At 44.0% G+C, this 25,776-nt stretch overlaps 1 protein-coding gene across 8 annotated transcripts in view; it reads right to left on the bottom strand.

Annotated features, from left to right (window-relative positions):
• Positions 1–2,637: 2,637 nt before the first annotated feature.
• The window catches only part of RIN2 (Ras and Rab interactor 2), a 61,468-nt gene continuing 38,329 nt past the window's right edge, over positions 2,638–25,776 (bottom strand). For 7 of the 8 annotated variants that reach the window (XM_014254655.2, XM_014254654.2, XM_014254656.2 and 4 more), the window contains 7 exons: positions 23,940–24,012; positions 23,357–23,448; positions 19,139–20,263; positions 11,296–11,601; positions 8,683–8,814; positions 6,557–6,720; positions 2,638–3,692 (listed from right to left, as the gene is read on the bottom strand). In XM_014254655.2, coding sequence (XP_014110130.2) covers positions 3,375–3,692; positions 6,557–6,720; positions 8,683–8,814; positions 11,296–11,601; positions 19,139–20,263; positions 23,357–23,448; positions 23,940–24,012 — 2,210 coding nt within the window. In that variant the 3' untranslated portion in view covers positions 2,638–3,374. Of the gene's footprint in view, positions 3,693–4,986; positions 6,052–6,556; positions 6,721–8,682; positions 8,815–11,295; positions 11,602–19,138; positions 20,264–23,356; positions 23,449–23,939; positions 24,013–25,776 lie in introns of all 8 variants that reach the window. The other variant, XR_001331634.2, reaches the window with a different exon arrangement.

The raw sequence follows: 25,776 nt of genomic DNA on the forward strand, positions 1-25,776 counted from the left end.
TTTATACACATAGATATAATACATAACATATATTAAAATATATTACCATCTATCTGTATATTTTTCATATTGAATATTAACCTGCTTGTCTATTTAGATCATTTGTATTTATTTCTTTTTTATGGCTATATCTATCTATCTATCTATCTATCTATCTATCTATCTATCTGTCTATCTATCTCCCTATATTTTAGATGTGTATATTTTCATTTCTATATTATTCATTTAAATGCCATGCCTTTAACCAAATAAAAAACAAAAATCCCCTTCACTGAAATATTTTTAATATCTATTTCTATCGTATTGATCTTCTATATTTATACACACAGATATGTTGCATAACAGATATTAAAATTTATTATATTAGCATCTACCCATACAGTTTTCATACTGAATATTAATCTACTTGTCTAGATTAAAATACTTGTATTTATTTCTTTTTTATCTCTCTCTCTCTGTCTATATATATATCTACCTAACTCCCCTATATTTATTTTTACATGTATATATTTCTATATTTCTCTTTCTAATGTTCTGCTTTTTGAAATTTGCATTTCTTTCCCTTGGAAACTCTCCCAATTCATTCAGCTAACACGTCAGAATGACAAAAACATAAAGCCCGAGCGAACCCCGAGTGCAGAACGCGCTCGTCTCTACGGAACTCTGGCACAGACATTTCTCTCGGTGCATTTTAATACCTCAGGGATGCACAGATGTGTTTTATACACTCCCATTTTACAGGGAAGTAAGAGGTGGAAAGACAAAACTCACTTTCTTAACCCTAAGCCATTCCTGACATAACAAAACCCTAAGGACGGAGTGCACTGAGAGGGGGTTTCTTTCCAAGGGAATTTAGAGAGGTCAATTCCTGTTCCTTGCCAATACCTACCGTGAAAACCAGACCAACTCCACAGGTTTTTGGATTCTGCATCCAGCCCTCCCAGGCAATTTCCTGGCAGCTCGGGGTCCCCTCTGGGCAAGGGTACCCAGCACGAGCCCTCCCCATTCCCCGCTCACCTTGCTCCTCTCCAGCCACAGCGTGTGCCTCCCTCTGCCGGGGACCTCGGCGTGCCCCAAGGGACACGGGAGCCCCCCAGTCTCCACCCCGTCCCCCTCAGCCTTTGCTCCTCACCCCCAAAGAAGGCACAGAACAACTCCAACTGCCCTGGACAGCAGCACCTTGCTTTATTGGAAGCCCGTCTAGGTCTAGACCCCCTCCCAAAAAGGGGCTCTGCTGCAACAAGAAAAGGGGGGCAGGTTCCAGAAATCCCTTCTCCAACACCCCAGACACAGGCCAGAGGCAGAAAGAGAGAGTGGTGGCAGAGAGGACACAGGAAGAAAAGAAAGAACAAAAGAATAGGCTGTAGGATGAAATAGAAAAACAAAACAAAACAGAAAAAAAACCAAACCAAACCAAAACAAAAAAAAAACCCAAAACACCAAAAACCACCAAAACCAAAAACAACCAAACCACCAAAAACCAAAACTCCCACCCAAACCCAAAACCTGGCATGGGCAGCAAGAGAGAGAGGGATTGAAAAAGAACAGAGCCAAGGAAGGGGACACAAGGATCCACTGGGAAACAAGGGCACGGGGAAGAGCAGAGAGACAGACGGAATTAAAAAAGGCAGGTGAGTGAGCCATGGAGAAGGACACAGAAAAAGGCCGAGTGCAGGACACACAGCAAGGACGGAGGGATACAAAGTGGGAAACAAGGAGCCAGACAGGAAAGGACCACGGCACGTGGACGTGCAGGCGAGGCGCAGCACAGCAGTGGAGACAGAGAGGCACGGCCGGCAGGACACAGGCTGACCAAGAGAAGGACACAGTGAGGACCAGTGACAGCAGCTGGTGCACACAGGTACAGGCAAAAGGACAGCGAGAGGGACAAAGAAATACAGTCACTGTGCAGGACAAAGGAAAAAAGGAGAGGAAGAAAGAAGGAAAGATAAAGACGCAGGCACACCGGGAGTCAGAGAGAGACAAAAAGTAGGACAGAAAGGGATTGAGTGATATTTATTAAACTGAGTATTTCGTATTTCTTGAAAGAAAAACAAGAACAAGAGAGAGTGAAGTAGTGAAAGGGAATGGGAGGGGGAGTACACAGGAAAAAGGAACAAAAAAGATGGACAGAGAGAAGATAAGGGGATAAAAGTTGGATATGAGTGTGACAGAAATTCAGGAACAAACCCCAGGATTTATTAGAGAGTGCGGCTGATGAGCGTGTCAATGAACCACCAGCTCAAACAGAACTGGCTACTGTCCCAGCTCAGCCATTAATTAACATCTGTCTCCTGGCAGGGCCATAAAACCCCTGATAAAACATGAGGTGAAAGCTGAATGGATGATGCGATCCAAGTTTTGTGCTGCTCAGCCCTAGTCCCAGCCCGTGCCACCAGTGAACGCCCTGATCTCCTCAGGGCAATTTCACCTTTGCCTGGTTCTCTTCCCCTCCCGGTATCTCCCTCTGTTTGGAATGAACGTGATGAGAGGCTGAGAAGCGTTTTGCACAGCACAATGAATAAAATGGTATAATTTTCAGAAGACAATTGAGAACATACAGCAAAACTGCCTCGAGGGTACAGAAGTTTCCTAAGAACTCCCCTGGAACAGGGAAAGAAGAGAAACCACACAGACTTTCAATGCAAGACTCTAAAACCAGCAAGAGATTTATTCTTGTGTATTAAATGTTAAAAATCACATGCATAATTATAGAATATTTTATAGTTAAAAAAATATTTCAAAAACCAACCCCGACAGTTTACCTGCAACTGCTATAAAATATCTATTTTTTTATTTTTATATATATATATACATATACATACATACATATATATATATATATATATATATATATATATATATATAAACATGGTGATTTTCTGTAATCAAAAAAATTAGACAAGAATGCAACCATCCAGGTAATGCTGAGTGGAGTGATGCCCTGCATCGGACAGTCTTGTCAACCTCCTGCTGGCGGAACTGAGCTCATCCCGGCCAGTTCACAGACTCATCTCGCGCACGGATTCAAATCCAAATGACAGCTGTGGAAACAACGAGTGGAAGAAAATTGTATTTTGCACACTACAGCCAAGACCTGTGAAGGCCCACAGTAGAATATGCTGTAGAAGAGCCTGTGGTACAAGAAATGCAGCCTCGTGGGCTGTCTCCTCAGACACGCTGGTGGAATATTCTGCTTAACTGGCCACATGCGCCGTGCACCCGCGTCCTGCACGCAATGTCAGAAATGTCAGCACGTGTTTTACCAGGCACTTAAGGTTTTAAGGCATGTTTCAGCTCCTAAGGAAGGCAGCCAACAAAGATGTTTGTAACAATTACCAAGAAACAGACATAAAAATGACAAGTTGCTGATTTTAAGCAGCCGAGTCGTTGCTGTTCTGAAGGATGGCCCCATATGGGTCACTGTTAATGCGCTTGTAGACAAAGTGAAAGACCTGGGGCTGTGGACGGCTGTGCAACTCTGCCTTGATCTTCTGAGGATAGGTATCCTCTGTCAGTTGTTGCCAGGTGTCATCAACAAAAAGAAACAGCCTGTATTCTTCTGGGTTTGCCACTTTAAACTTCTCAGCACAAAGCTGACATACGTCTTCGGTAGTGATATACGGCCTTACTAGCAAAGTCTTTCCTGTACAGCCACTGGTAACTTCCTGGAATGCAACACGAAGGTAGTTCTGTGGAACAAGACAGCAGACATCAGGAACTCGGAAAAAAAAGGTCAGCGACAAAAAGCAAGCCCCTCCCTGCTCCAGCTGTCAAACATACCCTGGTGATCCCTGGACATTACGGTCATTCCATGAGCTGCAGCCTGCTGCAGCCTAACCCAGCTTCACAGGACTGCATTTCTTTTTTTTTACAGGGATTCAGAAAGGAAGTTTACTCTGCAGCACTCAAGTAAATGCACATGATCTTGAGGCAAAAGCTGAATCTTTTCTCCTGTAGAAACTGACACACACCCACAACTCTGCTAACAGGGATACGTTCTAAACAGGCCCCACAGGGAAATGCAGTTACACCTGCTTCCTCTTTGTTTTTGTCTTGGAGTGATTTTATGAAAATACTGTATTCCCCTACTGTCTGCTTTATGCCCGGAAATGGGTCCTGAAGCTTTAAGCTGGGTCTAGGGGAGGGGTGGGAGCCAGGGGAACTCTGGCACGGGTTGTGTTCAGGCACTCTGCTTTTGGCTACTTTGTTTTTTGTTAGCTGAGGCAAGAAGTTTTCCCAGGACTGCTACAGCAATCCTCCGCTGATTTCTGTGGCCTCCTGTGGAACTGCTCAGCTCAGCTTTGGTCCGAGAACCAGACCATTGGTGGGAGCCGGACGCTGCGAGCCGGCAGGGAGGCCGCGGGACGCCGCATGCCAGCTCCGGACCTCAGAGAAAGCCGGGCCAGCTAAAGAGAGAACTCTAAATCCACCAGCTTTCTCTGCAGTGACAAGCTTCAATACCTAACAGGTATTCATTTCTTCCTGCGCCCTGCGGGCACCTTTATTTGATAAATAAGCAGTTTTTGTCACCCTCACCCAAGAAATTCCTTTTCTATTGGTGGGAAGGGAGTGCTGAAACCCATTTTCTTCGGAGAGCTTTTTCTCCTAAAACTGTCTCTAAACTGGAGACGGTTTTAAAAGAAAAAATAGCTGGAATTAAAGACTAAAATGCAGTAAGATTGAAGGAAGTGTAAAAAATTACAGTGAAAAAGAGGTGCTTTTTGACTGAGCTGGCAGTCATGGTTCATATGCTGAATAAATTAAAGCATGTGAAACCCCAATGGTAGAAGTTTACATTTCATAGAAACAAGCTGTTAAAAGCTAGGACTGAGAAGAGCCTTCCAATGACTCAAGTTCCAAAGGGCACTCTTGTCCAATCAATTATTTCTTGATACCATGTAGACTGAAACACTAAAGCTCTGCAACAGCATTTTAAAAACTGGGACTGAACCTGACTGAATAGAACGAAGCCATTTTTGTTACCTGGTTTGGAGAACTTGAAGAAAAAACCCAGTCCTAGATATGGAAGAATACACAAGATTTAATTTTTAATGCAGCTGCCACACACAAGACCTGCTTTGAATCGAATGATGGACAGGATTGCTGGAAGGAAAAGCTGACTTTTTTGACAGATGCCTATAACTCATAGACTAAGCATCAAAATTATTCCCACAGAATCAGAAAGCTGTATTTTATTATCATCAAAGTACTGTGGTTTTTGCTCTTCCATCCATTTGGGGAAGTTGGAAAGACACCCTCCAGGGCCCAAGAGCTGGCAAAGCTGTGAGACCGCAGCACAGAAATGCCATGACCACACCCTGCTTCCCTGGGAGAAAGGTGACTGGAGCTGCAGGTGTGCTCCATGCTGGTTGTAGGGAAGGTGCTCCATTTCAGGACTGCAAGACTCAGAGAGAGAAGAGAGAAAACTGCCATTCTGAGCAGAGAGCAAAGTGCTTGCATTTGTGCCAAGCACATGTTGGGAGTAGTATGCTCCACTAATCCAAGGCTTTGTTTTGAAAGAGGCAACAGCAGGAGAAGCACTGGATGCCCTCGGTGACAGCTCTTCCCTGCCCCCGGCATCTTCCTGCATCCAAGTGAACATTGAGCCTGGACCGAGTTCATTTGCAGAGAAAGAGAAGATGAAACTTCCTGCAAGATCCTGCAGAAAGAATCTTCTGTCCCCAGCAGAAATGCAACATGCTGGATGCTCCTATGGAAAGTGCAGAGTTTTGCCAGAAAGAACAAAGACTCCAGCTGCTGGAATATGACACCTAAGCACAGGTCAGCAGAACAGAACGTGGATCCCAGGGAGATGGACGGGCTTTGGACACTGGAACTGCTTGTAATCGCTTCTCCTCTTCCTAACTGCAGACAGCTGGACTCCAAGGAGTAAATCCTCTCTTCCCAATTCCAACACCCTCTCGCTTTCACAAACTGCTGCACCTGAACAGTCAGTCCAAAGCAGATGGAAGAGATGCAGGCCTGGTTTCAGAAGATGAAGTAATAACCACTACTTTGTTATTCTCCAGTTGAAGGTACTGGCCTACTCTGGAAGAGCAGTACAAAACACAGGACAAAAAAACCCACAAACAAACGTGAGGACATCCTGATTACAGAACTCTGCTGCCTGTTTAAACTTCAAAACTCTTGGGGAACATTTCTCCCACCTCTCCTCTCTGCTACCTGCTTTATGTCACCACTGACTACTGGGCAGTCAGGCTGATTTATACCCCTGGAAATCCGGATTTGATCTTCTGAACAATAAAGTGTGCAAAAAAGCTGAATCTAAGATGCAATGGAATTTGTCCTCATTTTGCATGACTTAAAGGGGAAAGTAAGAAAACTCTTATTATTTGATGTTTTCTTCAGACCATCATAATGAAATTGTTTGATAAAAAGTGCAAAGACTTCAAAACCGAGGAAAATTTGCCAGCCGTAATCTCAGCACTGTTTCATTCCACTTGTGGTCCCAAGGGAATTTGCTACAAACTGTACCTCTTAAATGGGAATTTCCAACAACACAATCATCCCATTGTCTATATCTAAGCTCTACCTGAAAATCATCAACTGAAGGTACTGTCCTGTTTGTTGTCCTCCTCTTGTGCCACTGTCGGAGAGTATCCCTGGCCTCCGAACTGAGCAGCTGGGCAGCTTGCTCTTCCTGGAAGTTCTTGATGAGTGAAAGTGCTCCATAAGCGCTTGTCAAGTAATAGCCTCCTGTGAAGGACAGAAAGGGAAGAACTTCTCAGAGCGGTCGCAGTCACAAGTACAGGCAGTTTTCTTTGAGATACATAAATTCGCACTGAGAGGCACCCAGCCACACATATAGATATGAAGGCTGCCAGAATATTTACACACAAAAGGAAAACCCTGCCTGGCCTGCACAACGCTGGAGGGTGTGGTCTCAGCTGTTTGGGAGACGGGCAGGGGTTGCATGTGCTCCATATCATGCAGCGCTGTCCATGTCTGCGCCACTCCTGCTGAGGAAAGCTGATTCCTGAACGATTTTCTATCAGTGTTTTGGTTTCCTCCCATGCTTCAGAAATGGGTGAAATAAACATGGCTGTTGTTTGAAACAAAGTAAGAAACAATCTAACACTCTCCATCAACTTAAAAGCAACCAGCCTCAGTGGCAATAAAGCAGCAACAGCGTGTGAGACTCCTACTCTGGAATCATCCCAAAAGCGTTGCCTTCGTTTTTAAAGCGACAACTGCTCTGTCAGCTTCTTAGCATTCCCCAGAATGTCCAACTAGTTCAGGAGATGGTGTGAAAAGTCCTGCATGCTCCACCTTTATTACATGAGGAGAGAACAAATTAAAGCCACAACAGAGTTGCCAATGTACAAAAGAAGATGCAGGTCACAAAGTAAAAGAGTCTCAGCAGGAGGAAACAGTCCTCAGCAATCAGGAGAAACGAACAACATGCTGCATGTCTTTTCTTTTTAAAGTCAACTATTTGGGTGGGAGCGTCCAGCTAAGAGGCAGCACAGTCTATTCAGAGGCATTCAGAGATGCTTTCTATGCCCATGGTACTAAGTTCTGTGTTACTGACAGAATCCCCTCTCAGCCTTTAGCTTTGCAACAAGATGAACACATAAAATTCATGCAAGACCCATTAGATAAATGAGACAATACACTGAACTTGAAATGCACAACCCCAAAGCACTACACGGTTTTTTTTCTGCACAGCAGAGCTGAGCTAGTACCAATGACAGGCCCAGTCGATGGACAGACTTCCTTTGCTGCATTCAAAGCACCACGACTTAACAGTCCTGTAAACCTTTCTGCTTAATAATCAGTTTCACATCTCAAGTATTTTCCATGCTAAGATTCCTAACAATGCACTCAAGGATGCCCTGTACACCAAGACAGGAATAGCCTAGTGCCAAATTGGAGGAATCGTGGCATGAATTCTCCCAGGCACACTGACATGAAAGAGGATACGGCAATTTCAGAAACTGGCAGGAACAGGAAACACATGGACCTAGACACACAGCTAAGCTTCGCTGCAACACTCTACAAACTTCCTCATAAACCTTTTGGATTCTGGGGCCTAGAAGGGTCCTGCAGAAAACATCTTCATTAAAAATGCTACCATGGAAATAGCAAAGAGGCAGATTTCCTTGCCTGTAGCGGACTTCAGCCCTCATTCAAGAAATGCCTCAGGAAACATAGTGCTAGGGCTTGTAAAAACACTTTGTGAGAAGCAAATATCGGAAAAAAGCAAAGATCACTAAAAGGGGGCGACATTCTCGAAAGCACTTCTGCAAAGAAGTCCCCCAGAAGTCTTCACAAAGCACCTAACTCAAGTCACAATTCGCTGAGTGCTGCTGCCCCATAAATCCTTTCAGGAAATTTTCAGGCACAACAGGCTAAGAGCATCTGGCTCCTGCACAGTGCATGTGTTTGCCTGCTGAGTCAAAATGGGTTGGAGACGACGTATTTGCTCACAGAGCAATACACAGCAGCAGATTTTCAGGCCTTTGGGACTTGTGGTCTGCAAGCTGCCCAGCAGTGGAAATGATGATGACATTCTCTTGTTACACTGTCAACATCACTATCATTGGGTCTCCCCTTAATAGGATTCCTACTCAAACACAGGGAACAGCAACAGTGCTAAGAGGAAGAACACCCCATTGCTATTCCCTCAGGCAGCTCCAGTAAAAAGGAACAGATTACCTTCTCCATGCAGCAAGGATGGATCCAGCAACTCCATCATGTATTCGATTTCAGTATCCAGCTCCAGCATATCACACTGGGCTAGCACATACGTCAGCACAGGCAAGAAGTCATCAGCTCCGTACAGCCTCCCTGGGTTGAAGGGAACACAGGCAGTGAGAGACAAACCACATTTTTTTACCAGTTTCCATGTTTGAAAGGAAAGCGCTCTTTTGTGCCTTGTCTACCCATCATGTCTGTATTACTCCAGACCCCCTTAAAGTTACCAATGTGCAGCAAAGAGAACATCACCTGACACTCACTGCACAGGAGACCAGTTCAAACCTGTTCTTCAAACAGGCACAAATCTTAATCTTATGATGCACATCTTGAGGCATGCAAGGGAAATTTAGAGACTGAGCTCACCCTGGCACCAGCTCAACTGGTGAACTGGTAAAAAGCCTGCCATGCCAGTCTGGCCTGACCTTCACCTGCACTGCTACCATTGCCTAGGAGGTGATGAATAGGCATTTTCTTTATACATCCGGAGATTGCATCTACTTTCTGGAAGCATCTGGACACAAACACCAGTCTGAGTATGAATTCCACAGCAGAGAAGCCTGAATATAAAAGCCTATTAGATTTTACAATAAGACTCATTTCCTTGACAGACAATTGACAAAAACACCAGTGAGCAAGGTCTCCTGTACCTGAAGGGAGCCTACAAGAAAGACAGGGAGAGACTGCAAGGGCCTGGTGTGACAGTGACCCATGAAGACTGTGCCATACCTAGGCCTGTCTGTGCTCCTGGCACTTCTCGTGCATTTTGACTTTCTGTTCAGAAATCACCACGTGGCCAAATCTTTGGGTCTGGCAAAATGGTGTTTACTGCAGAACGGATGCGATGGTCACTCAGAACTGCCCGGAGCAGGAGCCAGCTTGTAACTGGTGAAACTCAGTGACACCAGCTGAGGCACACGGTCCAGCTAACACACTTACTTGCTGGGAGTACAGATGCTCAAACAGCTGCTGGCTCAATGCCACCTTTAACAAAATTTATATGACAAAACAAGACAGCACAATGACCACTTGCCACATCTTAGCCCAAGTCTCCCAGTGTGGCACTTAATCAGCAGCAGCCTCTCAGAGTTTTCCTTCTGCATGCTGGAAACGCCTTGCTCAACGCAATAACGCCACAGTACGAAAGAGGAGTTTACAGAATCTCAGGCCAAGATCCCTATATCCATTTTTAAAATGCAGAATTTCGAAATGCAATAATAAGCTGGGCAGGAGCTCAATCCTAAATCTTATAAAAGTACCTGGGGAGCTTTAACAGCCATCAGCTTTCATTATTCATCTCAAATCTCCAAAGAAAGCAGGTGTCTTGATCTGCACCAGACCCAGCTGCACATGCAGTGCTTCCTTAGAAAGAAAACTGCCAAGACCCTGCAGCAGCTTATACGCATTTAGGGGAAAAAAAATCTCCCACTACCACAGCTTTGCTACACTTCAGCTCATGACCTGTCGTAGCAGTATGCAAGAGAGAATGTCATCATGTCATCCAGCACAGCATTTTGGACCACTGACGGCTCAGGAGGTAAAAACTACTGGTCAGCAGCGCCATTTCAGTATTTAGGTTTCAAAGGTGCTTTTGGATTCTTTTAACAGGGCAGAAATAGATGTCATTTCTGTTCCAAAAGCATGACAGAAAATGCCCAAATGAGAATACTCAGTGTCACAGAAAGCCAAAAATACTGGATTAGAGGCTGCTTTTCTCCACCCATTAAGACAAGACCCTTGTAGTTGCCATACTGCATACATGCTATTGAATTACAGTAGCTGAATATATGGTGTTACCTCTATTAAAATTTGCAGAAAAATACTCATTTAGAATCAGTGTTAAATTCAAGGCTCACAGGACAGCCTTTCTGCTGGGAAACTTCAAAAGCCTCAAAAAAAAAGTTAAGGAAAGCCGGTCTTTTCCAGCTGCTTCACATCTATAGGATGCTCTGCCTGGAATGACGTAAAACAATGTCCTGTTTTGCAAAGCTATCAGTGGCGAACTAGGAAGGGGTGTCACGCTGCTTTTGGTGTTGAATTATGCTAAATCCAGTCTGACTCATCAACCCCGAAGTTAAACATCCTGACAGAGATGTGCCAAATATAACTCATTTTTATATAACTATATCTGGTTTGCCATCCCTAATCCTGTAGGACCAAACTGTACAAAGGTTCAATCACACCTCTACAATTCCTTAGACTTATTAAACCGTTGACAAAGTCTGGGCTAAAACTGAATCCAGCTGCACGCAGACTCCTCTCTGAGAAAGAGTTTAAGAAGCAGGAGGGTCCTTCCTGCACCACGAAAGGGCTTCTCTAATTAACTTTGTCTGAAGCTCCCATTCCACCCATGACAGCAACTCTGCTTCAGACTGGGTTGTTGAGATGTGCGGCCAGATAGCTCAGAGACAGCAGGTCAGAAGCAGAGAGGAAGAATTCCCCCTCAAAAGGGCAAGGAGAGGCTTCAAGAGCTTCAGCAGGAGACCTGTCTACAGCATGAGATGGGCTGATTCCTCTAAAAGACAACATCAGGTATGAAGCACCAGTGAACCTGAGCTGCCAGACGCACCGTACCTGAGTTATTCTCCATAACAGTGTAAATCAGTTTGCAAACTCTCAGCAGCAGCATGACTTTCTTTTCAGGTGAATACATCTTCTGCATAGTCATGAACTTGACTTTAATCTTTTCAATGTCCACAAAGTCTGGTGTTGGAACAAACACGCCCAGTTCCTGAGGATTCCTCTGCCGCACCAGCTGCAGGTTTTCCTTCAGTTGTTTCCAGGAACCATCCGTGGTATGAAACTCTTTCAACATCGCTTCAATGTGACCCTTCAACGGCTTCAGAATGCACTTATGCATGGCCTTCTCCAGCACAACATCTGCAATAGGAAAACACAAATCCAGCTGACTTCCCCCTCTACAGCAGAGCCAGCACTAACACAACCATTCCCTAAAGAGACTCTGTACAGCAAAACCTACTTTCTAAGGCCCATTTATTACACAAGCTGAGTTTCCAGATGTCTGTTAACACGAAAAGAGGCAGAGCAGAATCTGTACTCCACTGTCATTTTTGGCATTGTGGTAAATAAAAAAACCTGCACCCACACAGACAATGACCCACACAGACAGACTATGGATAGCTTAAAAAAAAAAAAAAGCTGTGGGTCTAGTAAAGTTTTTCTTTTGTTGGTCAGAAGTCTGCAAGTTTTATTTTACTTCAAGTTTAGACTTTAACTCCCAAACTTAATGTAAAACACAGTAAAAATCGTAATTTTTGTCTCTTTTGGCATTAAAACCTGTCCTTTTTGCATAGTTTCCATTGGAAACTATAACTCAACAAAGATTTCCTAAAACTTGGCTCGACTTTGTCAGGATCTTTATGAAGCTGGACAGATTACAGGCTTTAACCTACAAATGAAAACCAAGCTGTGTTTGTCCAGCTTCAGATTTCATCACACAAGCTTATATACAGCTTTGTCATCAAGTTCGAAGTTCTTTGGCAATAGTGTGCACATGGCACAGTAACCACTAACTCCAGGGCTTATTTTTAATTCTCGTTCTACTCCAGTTTTTCTTTAACCCTCATTCTCCATTTTCAAAGTATGGACTGCGTCAACAGAGAAAGCACTTTGCTAAATATTTTCTCTGCAAACCCTTACTTTAAAACCTGATTGCCTTCCCCAGCATCCTTATGGCAACACAGCTTACATCAGTTATTAGATTACACTGATTATCTGTACCATGGTGAGGAATGTTCCTGTGCCATCCCTGCAGGAGAGTGGGGCAGGACCAGAGCCTAGAGCAGGCAGATGGACCAGAGGAGCAAAAGGACTGAGAGCAGACAGAGGAGAGGCTGTGTCACTGCCAGGTCACATGTTTACACAAATTAGCAGTGGACATTCTTATTAGTAACGGTGACTCTTCGAAGTTTTATTAAACCTCATGCCCAGTTTCATTAAAACTCATGCCCATCCCAGGTTCTTTGCCTGTACTTCTGAGTTCTTCTTAGTCTACAGCCTCTTTCTTTTCTCCCTACTCTTTTTTTTTTTTTTTTTTTTTTTTTTTAAATCACATACTATTTCTAAGGCTTGGGATTTACACCCATACTCACACACTCTCCAAACAAGCATTATTCCATTTTCTTGCTTTTTTCCCTTCATTTATCTTATCCTTGTGTCCAGCCCTTTCTCCTCTTGTGTCTCCATCCCTCTTACCCTTCACGCACTCCCCCTCCTCCTATGGTGCCTTGACTTCATATGTAGCATTTTTTCTGTGTTTTTCAGTAAAGGCACCAGAAAAGGTATGATCAGTCCGAGACATGTTCTTGGTGGCCTCACACAGCAGCCAGGGCTGGATCCAGCCTCCCACCAGACCAGAGCCATCAATTAGCAACACTAGCAAGTGGCAACACTTCAAACGACTGATCCTTATCTACTGTACTTGGTAGAGCCACACAATCAGCACCAAACCAGCCACATAAATAGAAGCATCACCCTTCTGCACAGGGACAGAAACTGCCTCTCCCTGCCGTCAAAGCAATCCTCAGGGCTCATGGGGCAGAAACAATTGCAAAACTATTTTCCACCAAGAAAAACACACGTGTCTCACCCATGGACGGGTACATTGGCTAAATTTCTGGAGTGTACAAATTGTTCCTTGCTATCTTCACTGATGACTATTTTTTTGACAATTCAGCTCACTTTATTTCTACCACCTGATTTTTTTAAATAGGGAGAACACCAACTGCTTAGCTTGTAAGAGGAATACCTCTGCAGTGTGTATTCCAACCGCCTGGTCTTGTTATTAAAGTAGTTGGTGCTGCTAAACATCATGCAAAGTGAGAGAGCTCTATCCCCGTGAAAGCTGAACACCCACAGGCTCCCACATGAATACCGAGCATGAGCCATCCTTCATCTCAATAAAGAGGGGTCAGCACCACATTTGCTCCCAGAAGCCTTGGGAAATGCAGTATGTTTCTGTATGTGACTGATCCTCCATAGGAAGAGGAGGCAGAAGCAGTGCCTCCCCAGATCCCACATGAACTGGGGATATGCTCCTGGGAGAGAAAATTCCTCCCTTGAGCCCCAGTCCTTGGCTGGGGCCAGGCTCGTCGTCTGTAGGTGAGAAGTGGAAGGCTCAGGGCTTCTGCCCTCAACCCTTCAAAAGGTAGTGCCACTTCCACATATGACCCATGCAGATTTTTGCAGCTGCGCAAGATAGCAAGGAGGTTTCTTTCACATTTGCAATTTGTCACAGGCTCCAAAAGCTGTGCCTGGAAATTGCTTTGAAATTTACTTGATCACATTCCACAATTTCCATGGAAAACTGAAATAATTTTGAAGCAGCACAGACGAAGGGATGACAACTCCTGGCTGTGCTCAAAGCTCCACAAAGGCACAACAAAACAAAGGAAAACCGCAACAAACAAAAAGCCACCAAACCCCACACCAAAAAAAAACCAAAACAAAAACCCCACAAAAAAAACCCAAAACAGCACATAACCTTTTTTCCTCCTTAATGAATTCTTGGCACACACATAAGAACCACTGAGTTCTGCCCTCAGATGAAAAAGTGGCAAAATCTAACAAGCTGGTGAGGCCAACAGCAGCAAGATTGATAAGGGCTGGACGGTTTTGTTCATGGTCAACAGTAATACCCGTATGTATCTTAATAAATACAAAGCTGACAAAAAAAATTATTATTATTAAAACCTGGTGGGACAGCACTTCCTGTGATCTGAGTCTTAGAACAACATTCAGTGTCATGGCACCTATGAGCATATTCGGGGCAAGAGCATGCAGCCGGTGACCCTGTCTTCAGCACTGCTGCTTCTGGCTGCTTTCAGATAAAGGTGTTTGTGGGTAAGATCCCACAAACCGGTTCTCAGCCAGCAGCAGTTTTCACTGTTCGAATTCTAATGGCCACAAAAAAGTATATGAGGGTTTCCCAGGCGAATCAGCATCTAAGTTGTGAGTCGAGGACTGATTCTTTACCTTAATATCTGTATATTTTTAAGATCCAAATCAGCAACAAAAATTCTGTTTACTTCAGAAGCATGTTTTCAAATATCCTCTCAGGATGCTTACCACTCCAAAACCAAAACAGACACTCCTCAGATAATTTTTTTTTAAACTGAATATAATGTGAGCTGAACACTGTGTATCGTTCCTGAAACGATGCTTATAATTAGCCTGTAGCCTCAAAATGGGAACTGGAAGTGCTTTGATAAATGAATTGTAAAGGCCAGCCAGCTAGTTTCGTTGTGACTTGTGAAAACACATCTGTATCCTGTGCTGACATGCTATTTTTGTTTTGCTGCCAAGCACACAAGTCTGCATCTAGACAGGACAACATATTAGTCATTGCCAGTGTCCTTACACAGCCTCTTTACGACCCGCACTTCCGCAAATTGCAGGCACGCTCTCACCTTTTCCAGGATCTCAGTTTCCCTGCTCCCTACCAACTATTGCTGCTCCACTGAGATGACTGTCATATTCCAGGCCCTGGATTTACACTCGAGCCCTGTTTACCATGGTCAAACCGTTCATCGGGTAAATCATGGGTCAGTAGGAGACTGAGTGAGCCCGAGAACCACCACAAAAAGGCACGGTCCTGCACAAGTCACTGCCTAAGAGCTGAAAGCAGAAAGTTGCTTTGCAATACCACAGCATGTCTATGCATGACACCTAACTACACTGCATTTGCTTTATTGTGTATTCTCCTAATACCTTGTAAGTTCATTGACTGGCGTGACCAACACAGATCTATTTTAAGGCAAGTCGCGTCAGGATGGCCAAGCATCCAGTTCTTGGTGGGTGCAGACATGGCAATCTCCTCCACACGAGCAGGACTTGAAAGTAAGACCTCACACAACCCACGTTCCTTGCTAATCAGCACATCCCTGAAACCAGAGGTGGGACTGAGGTGTTTGATGTACAGGCAATGGCGGCAGAGATTCAGCAAGTAGGAATGAAAGGTAAGCCTCCCCCATCTGACCTACGCAAAAGCACACCAAAGAATCACAAAGCTATCTGTGCTAAGTGTGTTCTGCTTTATCCAGCTGTGGGTTACTTTAAACTCATGCTATAGCTGTGTGGTAAGCACTTGTGTTCTCTTGAAGGAGCAGGAAAGAAAAGAAGCAGGGAAAAAGTCACAAAGGAAATCCAGGGGACGGTCAGAAAAAGAACCTGGTCCCCTGCTTCTGCTCAGTGCTTTTACCACTGCTTCCTACTTGCCCTGCCCTGCCACTCCTCTGGTGAAAGGAGGTGCACTGAGGGACATGTTTGTAAGACTAAACTCAACATGAAAAGATGCTACAATGAAGGACAGGACATCAGAACAAATGTAAAAGCACCTAAGAAGTAACACCGTGGAAAAACCAGTTGGCATGAGTTTTTCAAGCAGAAATAGTGACATATCATTCTAGTTCCTTTAGGAGAATAACTGGATTAGTAAAGAAGAGGGGATCTGGGGCAGGCTGCTGCTTAACCTTTTTAAGGCACATAGGCCTAATTCTGTGCACCTTCCATACAAAACAGACAAGGGAAACAGTCTTGCCATAGTAACCAAAAGCTCGGTGCATCAACAGGTGCATAGAATACTGCACTGAGAACCCAAGTATCCATGGCTGACTGCCAAACAAGACAGACCTTGGAAGAGAGGTACCATGGGGGTCAGTCCTGGGCTTCAGTTAATTAGTATGTCCAGCTCTGTCTGCCTGCAACTCCTCTGTACAGACCCTAAGGCCCTGCAACAAGGCACGGACTGCCAGGAAGGGGCCAACACATCCTCTCCAAGCTTCTTTAGCATTCAGCATTTAAATATCCCTATCATATTAGAAATACCAAAAGAAGTAATAGATGGTATTGTTTCGGCACGTTCCCACATGATCAGTTAGCCCCTTACTTACAAATGGTTTAAACCAGTCATTTCTTGGCTCAGGGCCAGATTCAGGCACTGAGACTGAACTTGTTCAGACGTCAGATCCCACTTGGCAAAGTGACAACATTCAACTTGACTCTGTTTTGTTCAAAGCCAAGGAAAGACGAAAAGACAAACAAAAACTCCCAAACATTTGCTGGTCAAGCAGCTCTGGACTATCAGGGTCTCCTCGGACCAGTCCAGGTCTTTACTCTGTGGATACAAATTGAGGTGTGGATGTCTTTTAAAAAAATAAATTGCATTCATCCTTAAACAATAAAGAGCCATGTGCCTTACTCTTGATTCTGTCCCAACACTGGAAGTCTCATCGCTTCAGGGAGGCTTAACAACCTAAAGTGCTACGGTTAGGTGGCATCTGCCAGGACTGATTAGAAACCCTGGAGCCTATTTTCCCAATGGTTTTGCAGAAATTTAACTATTTGATGGGACCCTTATCTGGGAAGCTTAAAAGATCTGCTGCAGAAGTCTTTTGCTTGTGGGAGTTCATGACACAGTACTAGAAGAAAAGCTACACGATCAAAAATATCATTACGGAGACACGGGAAGACGTTCCAAACACCGAGGGCTTCACTAAGCCTGGGGGTGCTGTTCCAGCACCTACTGAAGTTCAGGAAACAAAAGAGGGTTAAAGCAAAGCCTGAATGACTCAGAAAGGAGGAGTATTGTCCCAGAAGCACACATCCAGCACCAGGCTGACACGTTGGAGGAAAAACCTGCACCACGGAAGTGTGAACTGACGAGGGAGGATAAATCACTACTCACAAGGTTAAAATCTGGGCTGCAATTCCATATTGAAATAGTCAAGGAAAACTGTGGACGACAGGCAGGGCTCTACTTCATAACAGGCTCTCCACAGGGATGACTAAATTTTGCTGTCACGTTGTTATCTGCTTAGATCAGCAACATCTGATGCTCCTGATCCACTGCAGTTGTTTGCTGGCTCAAGCCAAAGGCAGCAGATGATTCAAAATCAAGTTCTTTCTTTGTTTAAACCAGCGCACTTTATAAATTAATTGTGTTTAGTCACATGATCAAAACCAGACTTTCTGCCGCTAAAGAAAACCAGGGCAGTTTTAGTTGTTATATTTTTCACACCTTGTGCTACTCCAAAGTCCGAAACATTTAATAGCAGACAACATTTTTTCCAGTCTTGGAACAGTCCTGGGAGACCCACAGACCGATTAAACCACACCCATGTGAAACAAAAAGTACATAACAAACTAGGCTTTCAGACTATTACAGCCAAACTCGATCTGTACTGCTTTGTCAAATATCCAGCACTCTACAGGAAAGCAGGCAAAAATGTGCCGCATCCCCTGCTTAATTCGGTGCCTTTTCTTCCATGTAACGCCCACCTAACAGTCTTCATCACTCTAGTGAGAATATTACATGTCTCTGAGTCTCAATACTGGGGACACTCTTCACATTTTTGTATTTGCTTTAGCACTCCTCGTGACTTTTGCTTGACTTTGTGTAAATGAAGTTGAGGTTACGTGAGAATACCTCCTCTTGGTCAAGGACAGAGAGAATATCAATACAAAATTACCCTCTAGTCTCAGAGAAGGAAGTATCTGCCAGTTTTGCACTGAGCCAACTGTTGAGACACTGGGGTATGGAGAAAAACAAGCAAATTAGGACTGAAGTGAGCTCACAAGGAAAATATTCTGCCCTGAGGCGTGTTTACCTCTTAAATGTGGCTTACAGGCTCTTTCACAAATACTGCTCAGACTCTGCAAGAGAGGCATCGAGATTTATGTAGCAACAATGATTTCACTTTTCTGGATACACAAATCTCTCTCCCCTGTTAAAATATATGTCCTAACATATAGCTCATCTATAACCACTTACAAACACATCTAACAGAGAAGTACAGAAAACGAGAGATCAGCAGTCCCTTCTCTTGCACACGTTTGTTTTCTAAAACACATATATTTTTATTTAGTTTCAAATGCAGGGACAGTACAGCTTTGCCAGAAGTGACTAAGAATGTCTGTAGGAATCAGATTCATTTCAAAACTAAGTTGTCGTAAAATGTCTCTCCGCTCTTAAATGTCACTGGTTTTGAATAAATTCTAGTTCTACAGCTACAATCCATACAGTTAGGTTTGGACCGAACATTGAGATATGTCCACCCAATTCAGAGAAAAATACATGTGTCCCAGCAAATAAAGGATTCTCTATTGTTAACAGTACAGCAGGTAAAAAAGTAATAATTACGGGTAAAAAGTCCACATTGCACCTATTTTAAGGGTAACTTCTTATGAACAACTTCAAGTAGTGTAATCATTCCAAGCTGACAGGGTGATTCGGGGCGGGAAGGGTAGGGGGAGGTTGTTTTTAAGACTCAAATACTCAGTGGCTCAAGCTCTACTAGCCAAGCTAGCCCCACCTTTTTGAACTCGACAAGGACTACCACTATAAACACAGATTACACATTTTCACCTTCCCCCCAAAACACAGGACAGTGTTTCTTACCTATTTGGTCTTCTGGAATCAGTGATTCAATTGGGGGATCAAGTTCGGAACTTTGGGACAAATAGTTCTTGACTTGGGTCATGAACTGACGAATTGTTTGCAGCATATCAGTACTTGAAACATGGCACTCCTTGTTTTCTTGGAGAAAGCTGACATAGTCCTGTACTAAGCACCCAAAATAGGTGCGTTTGTCCCGGGACATCTCTGCAATTTTCTTAATCATCCTCTTCTCGGGGGTCATGAAGGAACTGAAAACTCCGCTGACTTTCCGTAGCTGAGATTTCACAATCTTGGGGAGAACAAACGAACTGCTTCTTTTCTTCTTGGGCTTCAAAGGGGGTGCCATGCTCTCCTGGTCACTTTCCCCCTCAAAGTCCTCCAGGCTGCTGTTGGTGTCCCCCTCATAGCCGAAGAGTGGCATGCTCCGATCGAAGTCCAGCGAGTCCGACGAGGAGGTGGAAATGCTCATGTCGCTCAGTCTCTGCCGGCCTCCATTCCACGGGATGTGTGACTCAGAGATGGCAGCCGCCGTCTTTCTGGGAGCCGCTGGAGCCGGCTCAGGCAGGGTTTCACCTGGAACGGCAGCTGCCTCGGGCGCACGCACGGAGCCGGGCCGGAGCAGCACCGCACTCCTGGAGGCACCGTCTGCCTCGGAGCACACAGCCTGCTTCTTCAGCCGAGGAGGCGGTATTGGGGTGGGCTTGTTCTGCAGCAAATCCAAGCCTCTCTCCTTCTTATGGTTGACTGTTTCTGGCATGCTCGCCTGCTTTATAGTCCTGGAAATCTGTGGGCTCGTGAGGCTGCTATTAATAGCAGGAGGTGGCGGCCGGGGCGGGGGGGAGCGAGGCCTCGCTGTGCCATTCACGTCTGGAGTTCTCGGGCTCTGCCTTTTCAGACTTCCACTGACATCCTGGCTGTGCACTTTCAAGAAGAGGGGATTAATGAAACACAGCGCTCCGTTGGTCTGGCTGCACTCCAGCTCTGAAGGCGTTCTGGTTCGTATAGAATGCACTCCATTTATAAGGCAGAGCTGGCGTGAGTCTTTGTGAGCACTGTCCAAAGGCACAGGCCTACAGGGAGGTGAAGGATCCGGGGGTTTGCTGTTAGCCAGGGAGCTCCAAAAGTCTGAAAATCATCATTGCATTAATGTAAGAATGCAAAACAGCATGCAGATGGCTTTCAGAACATTCAGCTCAACATCAGTTTAAATAAAGTATCAAGAAATTTAAGGCAAGGTTTTAGTAATTCAAAGGGGGGAAAAAATCCACGTGAACCTCTTAAAGCGCCACCAAACATAACTGCATGCTACATTCCTGGGGCTGCTGTTACTCATTTGTAAGTACTATGGCCAATGCATATCTTCCAATCACCCCACTAAACTTAAAATTAAACTGAGAATCAAAGAAATGAATGGAGACTGTAACAGAATACTTTATATGGCTTGAGACTGAAAGTGAGATTGAGGCTGAATTAAAATTGAGACTTTGAAACACAAACTGCTCACCAGCATCTCACTCAGGAGGAAAAAAGCAAGATTCTCAGCTGGTATTAGTAAGCTCACTTCATTGAAGACAACAGTTAAATTTATTTACACCACCTAAAGGCCACTTATGGCAACTCTACAAGTATCTTGGTTTGGTTTCTTTTCATAGCAAACACGTTACACTGTACATGAGAAGGCAGCTCACGCTTTGCCGTGGTGGGTGCACACATCACCTTTAGCTATGCAGACCAAGCGTTCAAGTGTCTAATAAGGGCACTGGCCTGCTGCCCTGCCTTTGCCGTGGGGACAGCTTGCCTGAGAATGCAGACATGCAGCGACACATAAACAGACCCAGTGTGAAGTCCACATCAGCATCATGGAAAACTGATGCTACACCAGCAAGTTGCAGCTGCAGCCTCTGCACTTATCCCAGCAAAGCATCAGCGTGTTTGTGCAGCCGAGTCACTGCTGAAGAGCATCGGTTTCTGAAGGTATAAAGACTGAAACCAGATGCCCTTGAAGGCAGCAATCATGCTGAAATAAGGGAAGAATTGCAGAGGAGCGAGATTTAGCTAAAATTTGCCAATCTTGACTTGGTCCTTTTCCCATAGTGTGTCAAGAGGGCTCACTGGAGGCCACTGAGCAATGACACCTGGGCCCAAGTGCACAAATGCCAAGCATCCACAACAGGTCCGTGGCCAACAGCTGTGTCCTGCCTGTGGGGCAGAAGACAGGAAACAGCCCATGGTGACAGGCCATGGCCAGAGAATGTCTATAGGCATAGGCATGTTACTTTACATAGTCATGCCAAGTTGCTGGTGTTCCCAGCTTCATGACTTCACATCCTGCCTGCAGATCTCCCAGGGCCTGTGCCTGGCACGTGGCTTCTGCAAACACATGTGATGTAAGCACTGCTGCAGGTGCTGCTGCAAGGGAGACAGAGAGAATCGTATGTTCAGCACATGAAACCTTACAGGTTGGCAACAGCCTTGAAGTCTTTACTGAAAAGTTCCTCCTGATGTGGTTTGCTGGGCTACATGCTGTTGACTTGTGTTGTGCAGCTCTCCCTCTGAGACTACTGCACAAGAGAGCTCTGACAGGGGATACAGCCCTGTGTTCACACACCATGGGGTTTTGTGCCTCCGTGCTCCTCAAAGAAAACTCACACTTTACAGAAAGGGCTGTTGGGAGTTTTTAGGCCTCTCTTGAGTGCACAGCATTGAAAGGCTGGCTTTCTGGTGTGCTCCTCTGCACACGGACACCTAAAACTCCATCAAAATCTCAACTTTGTTGCCTCCTTTTAGCTCATGGAAACTGTGATTTTAATCTGGTGTATATCAGGTAATTGATCCCAAATACAGCAACCACACAGACACTGATCCATCCATCTCCTCATCAGCTTTCAAACGTAGTAGCTAAAGAAAAAAACATACACAATGCAGAGACTGTTCAAGAGCAAGACTAATTCTGCAGCAAGTAGGCCACAGTGCTCTGGGGTACTGGTGACAAAGCGTAGTTAGCCTGGAGAAATTGATCAATATTACCATTATCATCCTCTCTGGAGAGACTCACCTCATGTTACTTTAAGGCTTCCATATGTCACTGGCAGACTGTCTTCATTACACTCTGTGCCAGTCAGACCTTTTACTTTCTTTTTGCCATCTAAACATTGACCTCAACAGTACATTTGACTCTATTCCCATGATGATCCATAGTTTCACCTGATTACCTAAACTTGCAGACAAGCAGTGCAGAAGTAATTTCTCTCCTCTCTAAAACAAACCCTTTCTTTAATTGCGTGGCTCCTGCAGCAAACAAAAATGCAAAGCACTGTGACACATCCCCGGGTACGGCTTTACTGCAAAGTCCTCCCACCAGGCAGTTCAAGAGATCCTCATGCTAACACTGATTTAGAGAGGATCCTTTTCAAAACCAAAGATGATTAAAAAATCTACTGCAACAAAGACTGCTGACAGTCAGCCTTCCCTTCCTGGAGAAGGAAATGAGGCCACTCAGCACTTTGCTCAATGTGGAGTTGCTCAATGATTCATATGGGTGTTGCCCAAGTTTCAAATCCCACCAGTCTTTGCAACCATCTCCTCTGAGATCAAGGTATGCTTTACAATGAGCCTGTGCTCGGCTGCAGCAGCCAAGCGATGCAAGGACATGTCCTTGCATTGTGTTTTGGTATTCTAAAAATTTTGCCTAACCCCTGCCCATGGATACATTCTACACATCCCATATGCACACTCCTCATTTTCTAAATATGCCACTTCATTGAGGCACTGATCTCAAAATTCGCTATTTTAAGTTTGCATGTCAATCTGAACAGAAGTTTTATTAACAGGGGTCCTCAGTTCCTGCACTCTCCTCACAATGAATTATAAAGCCGGTGCCTGCTATGTGAGCATGCAGACAATGTTAGGTCTTGGAGCAGAAGCCACATCAACCTCTGTGTGGGGACACTGAGTTTTGCTTTGCCCAAGGGCTGCCCAGAGAGGGGAGAGAAGAAAGAAGAGGGAGCACTAACAAAAATATCACAGAAGGCACAGAAGAAAGGAAGAGCACCAACCCTTGTCCAGAAGAAGGTCTGGCCTTCCCAAATGAGAGAAACTGCTTTTCTAAACTAAATTTGTATCATCACTAACCAAGACAAACTATTTACTGATACAGCCTATTTTTCCAATGTTACAGGAGCGCTACAGGGAAGGACATCTATGTTGAGAACTACTTACTCAGTCCAAGCTGAGCAATCTCTTCAAGTTCAGCTTCTGTCTTTGCTGCAGCAATTGCATGAGGCAACTTCAGTGTGAATGGAAGGACATCCCTGTTTTGAAAGAGAAAAACCATTATGTTTTCCAGCAACATTCATAGTTTTAAAAGTTGGGGTTTTTTTCAGCACTGGCAGTGGCTGCTCTCTGTCATATTCTATGTATCTGACATTTTTCCATTATGCTCCAAAAATTCCTTTCACCAGCAATTCCAAGAAATGGACTTTGCAAGCTAGCTTATGATTGCTTTTAAATGGGCTACCAAGCACTTAAAAAAGCATCACAGGATATTAGCTAAAGCAAAGTTCAGTTCGGCACCACTTCACAGTTGGGTGGGTAAAATCATAGCAGCCTCTCAATCATCAGAATGAAGTAAGACAGAGACACTCGCTTCCAAGACTCCCCTCTGATTTCTACCATTACCTTCTAAGGCTACCCAGGAATATTTGCAGATTGGCAACATAAATATCATGCTGAACCACATCCTCAACACTCATTTTCTGGAGACAGTCTAGCAGATGTGACTTGGAGCACAGCATCATCTTACCTGCTAATACAGTAGAAAGCAATGAGTCTGAACAAATCAGCAAAACTTATTCCAGACCCCTCCAAGGAAAACGCTGCAAAGAAAGTTACAGGAAAGAATGACACATAAATCCACCGTTTCTTAAAACAGTTTGATAAAACACATCTTAGGTTTTAGCGTGAAGTTAGTAAGTTTTCACCATCAAGCTAGCTACTATTTGGTTAAGAGAAAATAACTCTGTAGAGGAGTACATATCCCTGTTGAAGGCATTTTCAAGGATCTACTGACAATCTTGGTGGCTGGTTTGCTTTTGTGTTCCAAGCATATGGTCTAATTCCTTGTAAAACAGATGAAGTGTGATGAGGCCTGCACAATGTTTTGCTAATAGGCAACAAATCAATAACTGAGGCTTCGTTTGTCCAGTGTACTAATATGCCTAATTTTAAATCTCTTATTTCCTCTTCTTGAATTCTATTCTACTCACTTGTCCTCACCCTAGGCGTGTAGAGCCAAAAGGGAGATAAATTTTCATTCACTCCAAGAAAACATTTTAACCTGAAAACCACTGAAAAACTCAGACAGTTCTGTTGCATGCCATTGACTTGCACAAAGGGAGAGGAAGGAAGACACGGGCACTGCCTTTCATTTTTCCCCACCTGACATCATTGTTTCTTATTGATACAAATGCCTGCTCTCAGTAGTAATGACGATTGTTACTCAGGCTCTCTCTGATGCCAGTAGCAAATCTCACCCAATGACTACACAGGATAAGCAGAAGCAGCTCCTAGAGTGAAATGATCCAGATCTTTTGCCTCTGGTCTAAAACCTCAGCTATGACACATGGCTAAAACCATCAGCAAATACTTCCCCCTTGTGGAAGAACGTTGCTCATAAAAGACAGTATATAATTATTTTCTAGATGGGAATTTATTAGCATAACAAGCCTATAAACACAGCCTTAGACTACACTTAGATCAACTATTAATGACAATTTTCTCTTCTCTTTGCCTTGCCTTGCTTGTAAATGGAACTAAAACCAGACACACAGAATTAACTTTTTGTTCCTGGGTGCAGGGGAGGGAGAGATAAAAAAAGAAAAAACTCAATATCAGTTTACAAACAGAAATAGAAATTAACTATAGACTCTGTTTCAGGGATGTTTAACTGAAATTGTTGCTAATTTTCTCCCATTTTAAAATTAAAATTAAATAATAAAATGAAAAAAATTAAATATTTGCTCCACTTGCAGTTTCAGCACCACATACACTCACCAGCTGCAGCTTCCTTTTTTCATTCCTAAATCTCAAACTTATTTTTCACACCCTCCCTTCTAAAGATATGAGGGCATTATTGGTTCAAAACAATTTGGAGCGCTAACATTTCTACTAAAAAAAGAAAGAACAAATATAGTTTGAATTAAAAAGAGAAAAAAATTGATCTTGCAACAGAAACAGTTCTAAAGGGCTAAAATCCATTTAGTTATTACACAAAAAAAAACCCAAAACAAAAACCCAAACAACCAACAACAAAAACCACCACCAACAAAAACCAAACCAAAACAACCCATCCCACACCTAAATTGCAGACAGAGAGAGCTCATGACAGAGTTGCTTCCAAGAACAAGGATGAGCACAAGGAAATGCAAAGACATTTCATTGAAAGCAGACAGGATTACAGACTGTTTCTACAAAAGACATGTAAGTTTCTAAGAGGATAACTACCCATAAAAAGAAATTAATCCTGGATTCAGTAAGGTACACAATGGAAATATTCCACTTGCAGCAACCTTAAGTGTTTCTGTATGTCTCCTCTCCTCGTGGCAGAATATGCCTGACCCACTCCCAGAGCCCACCTCAGA

Source organism: Pseudopodoces humilis, chromosome 3 (genome assembly GCF_049639895.1).
Source record: "Pseudopodoces humilis isolate 2021_Gansu_Grassland_sample_001 chromosome 3, ASM4963989v1, whole genome shotgun sequence".
Classification (NCBI taxonomy): domain Eukaryota; kingdom Metazoa; phylum Chordata; class Aves; order Passeriformes; family Paridae; genus Pseudopodoces; species Pseudopodoces humilis.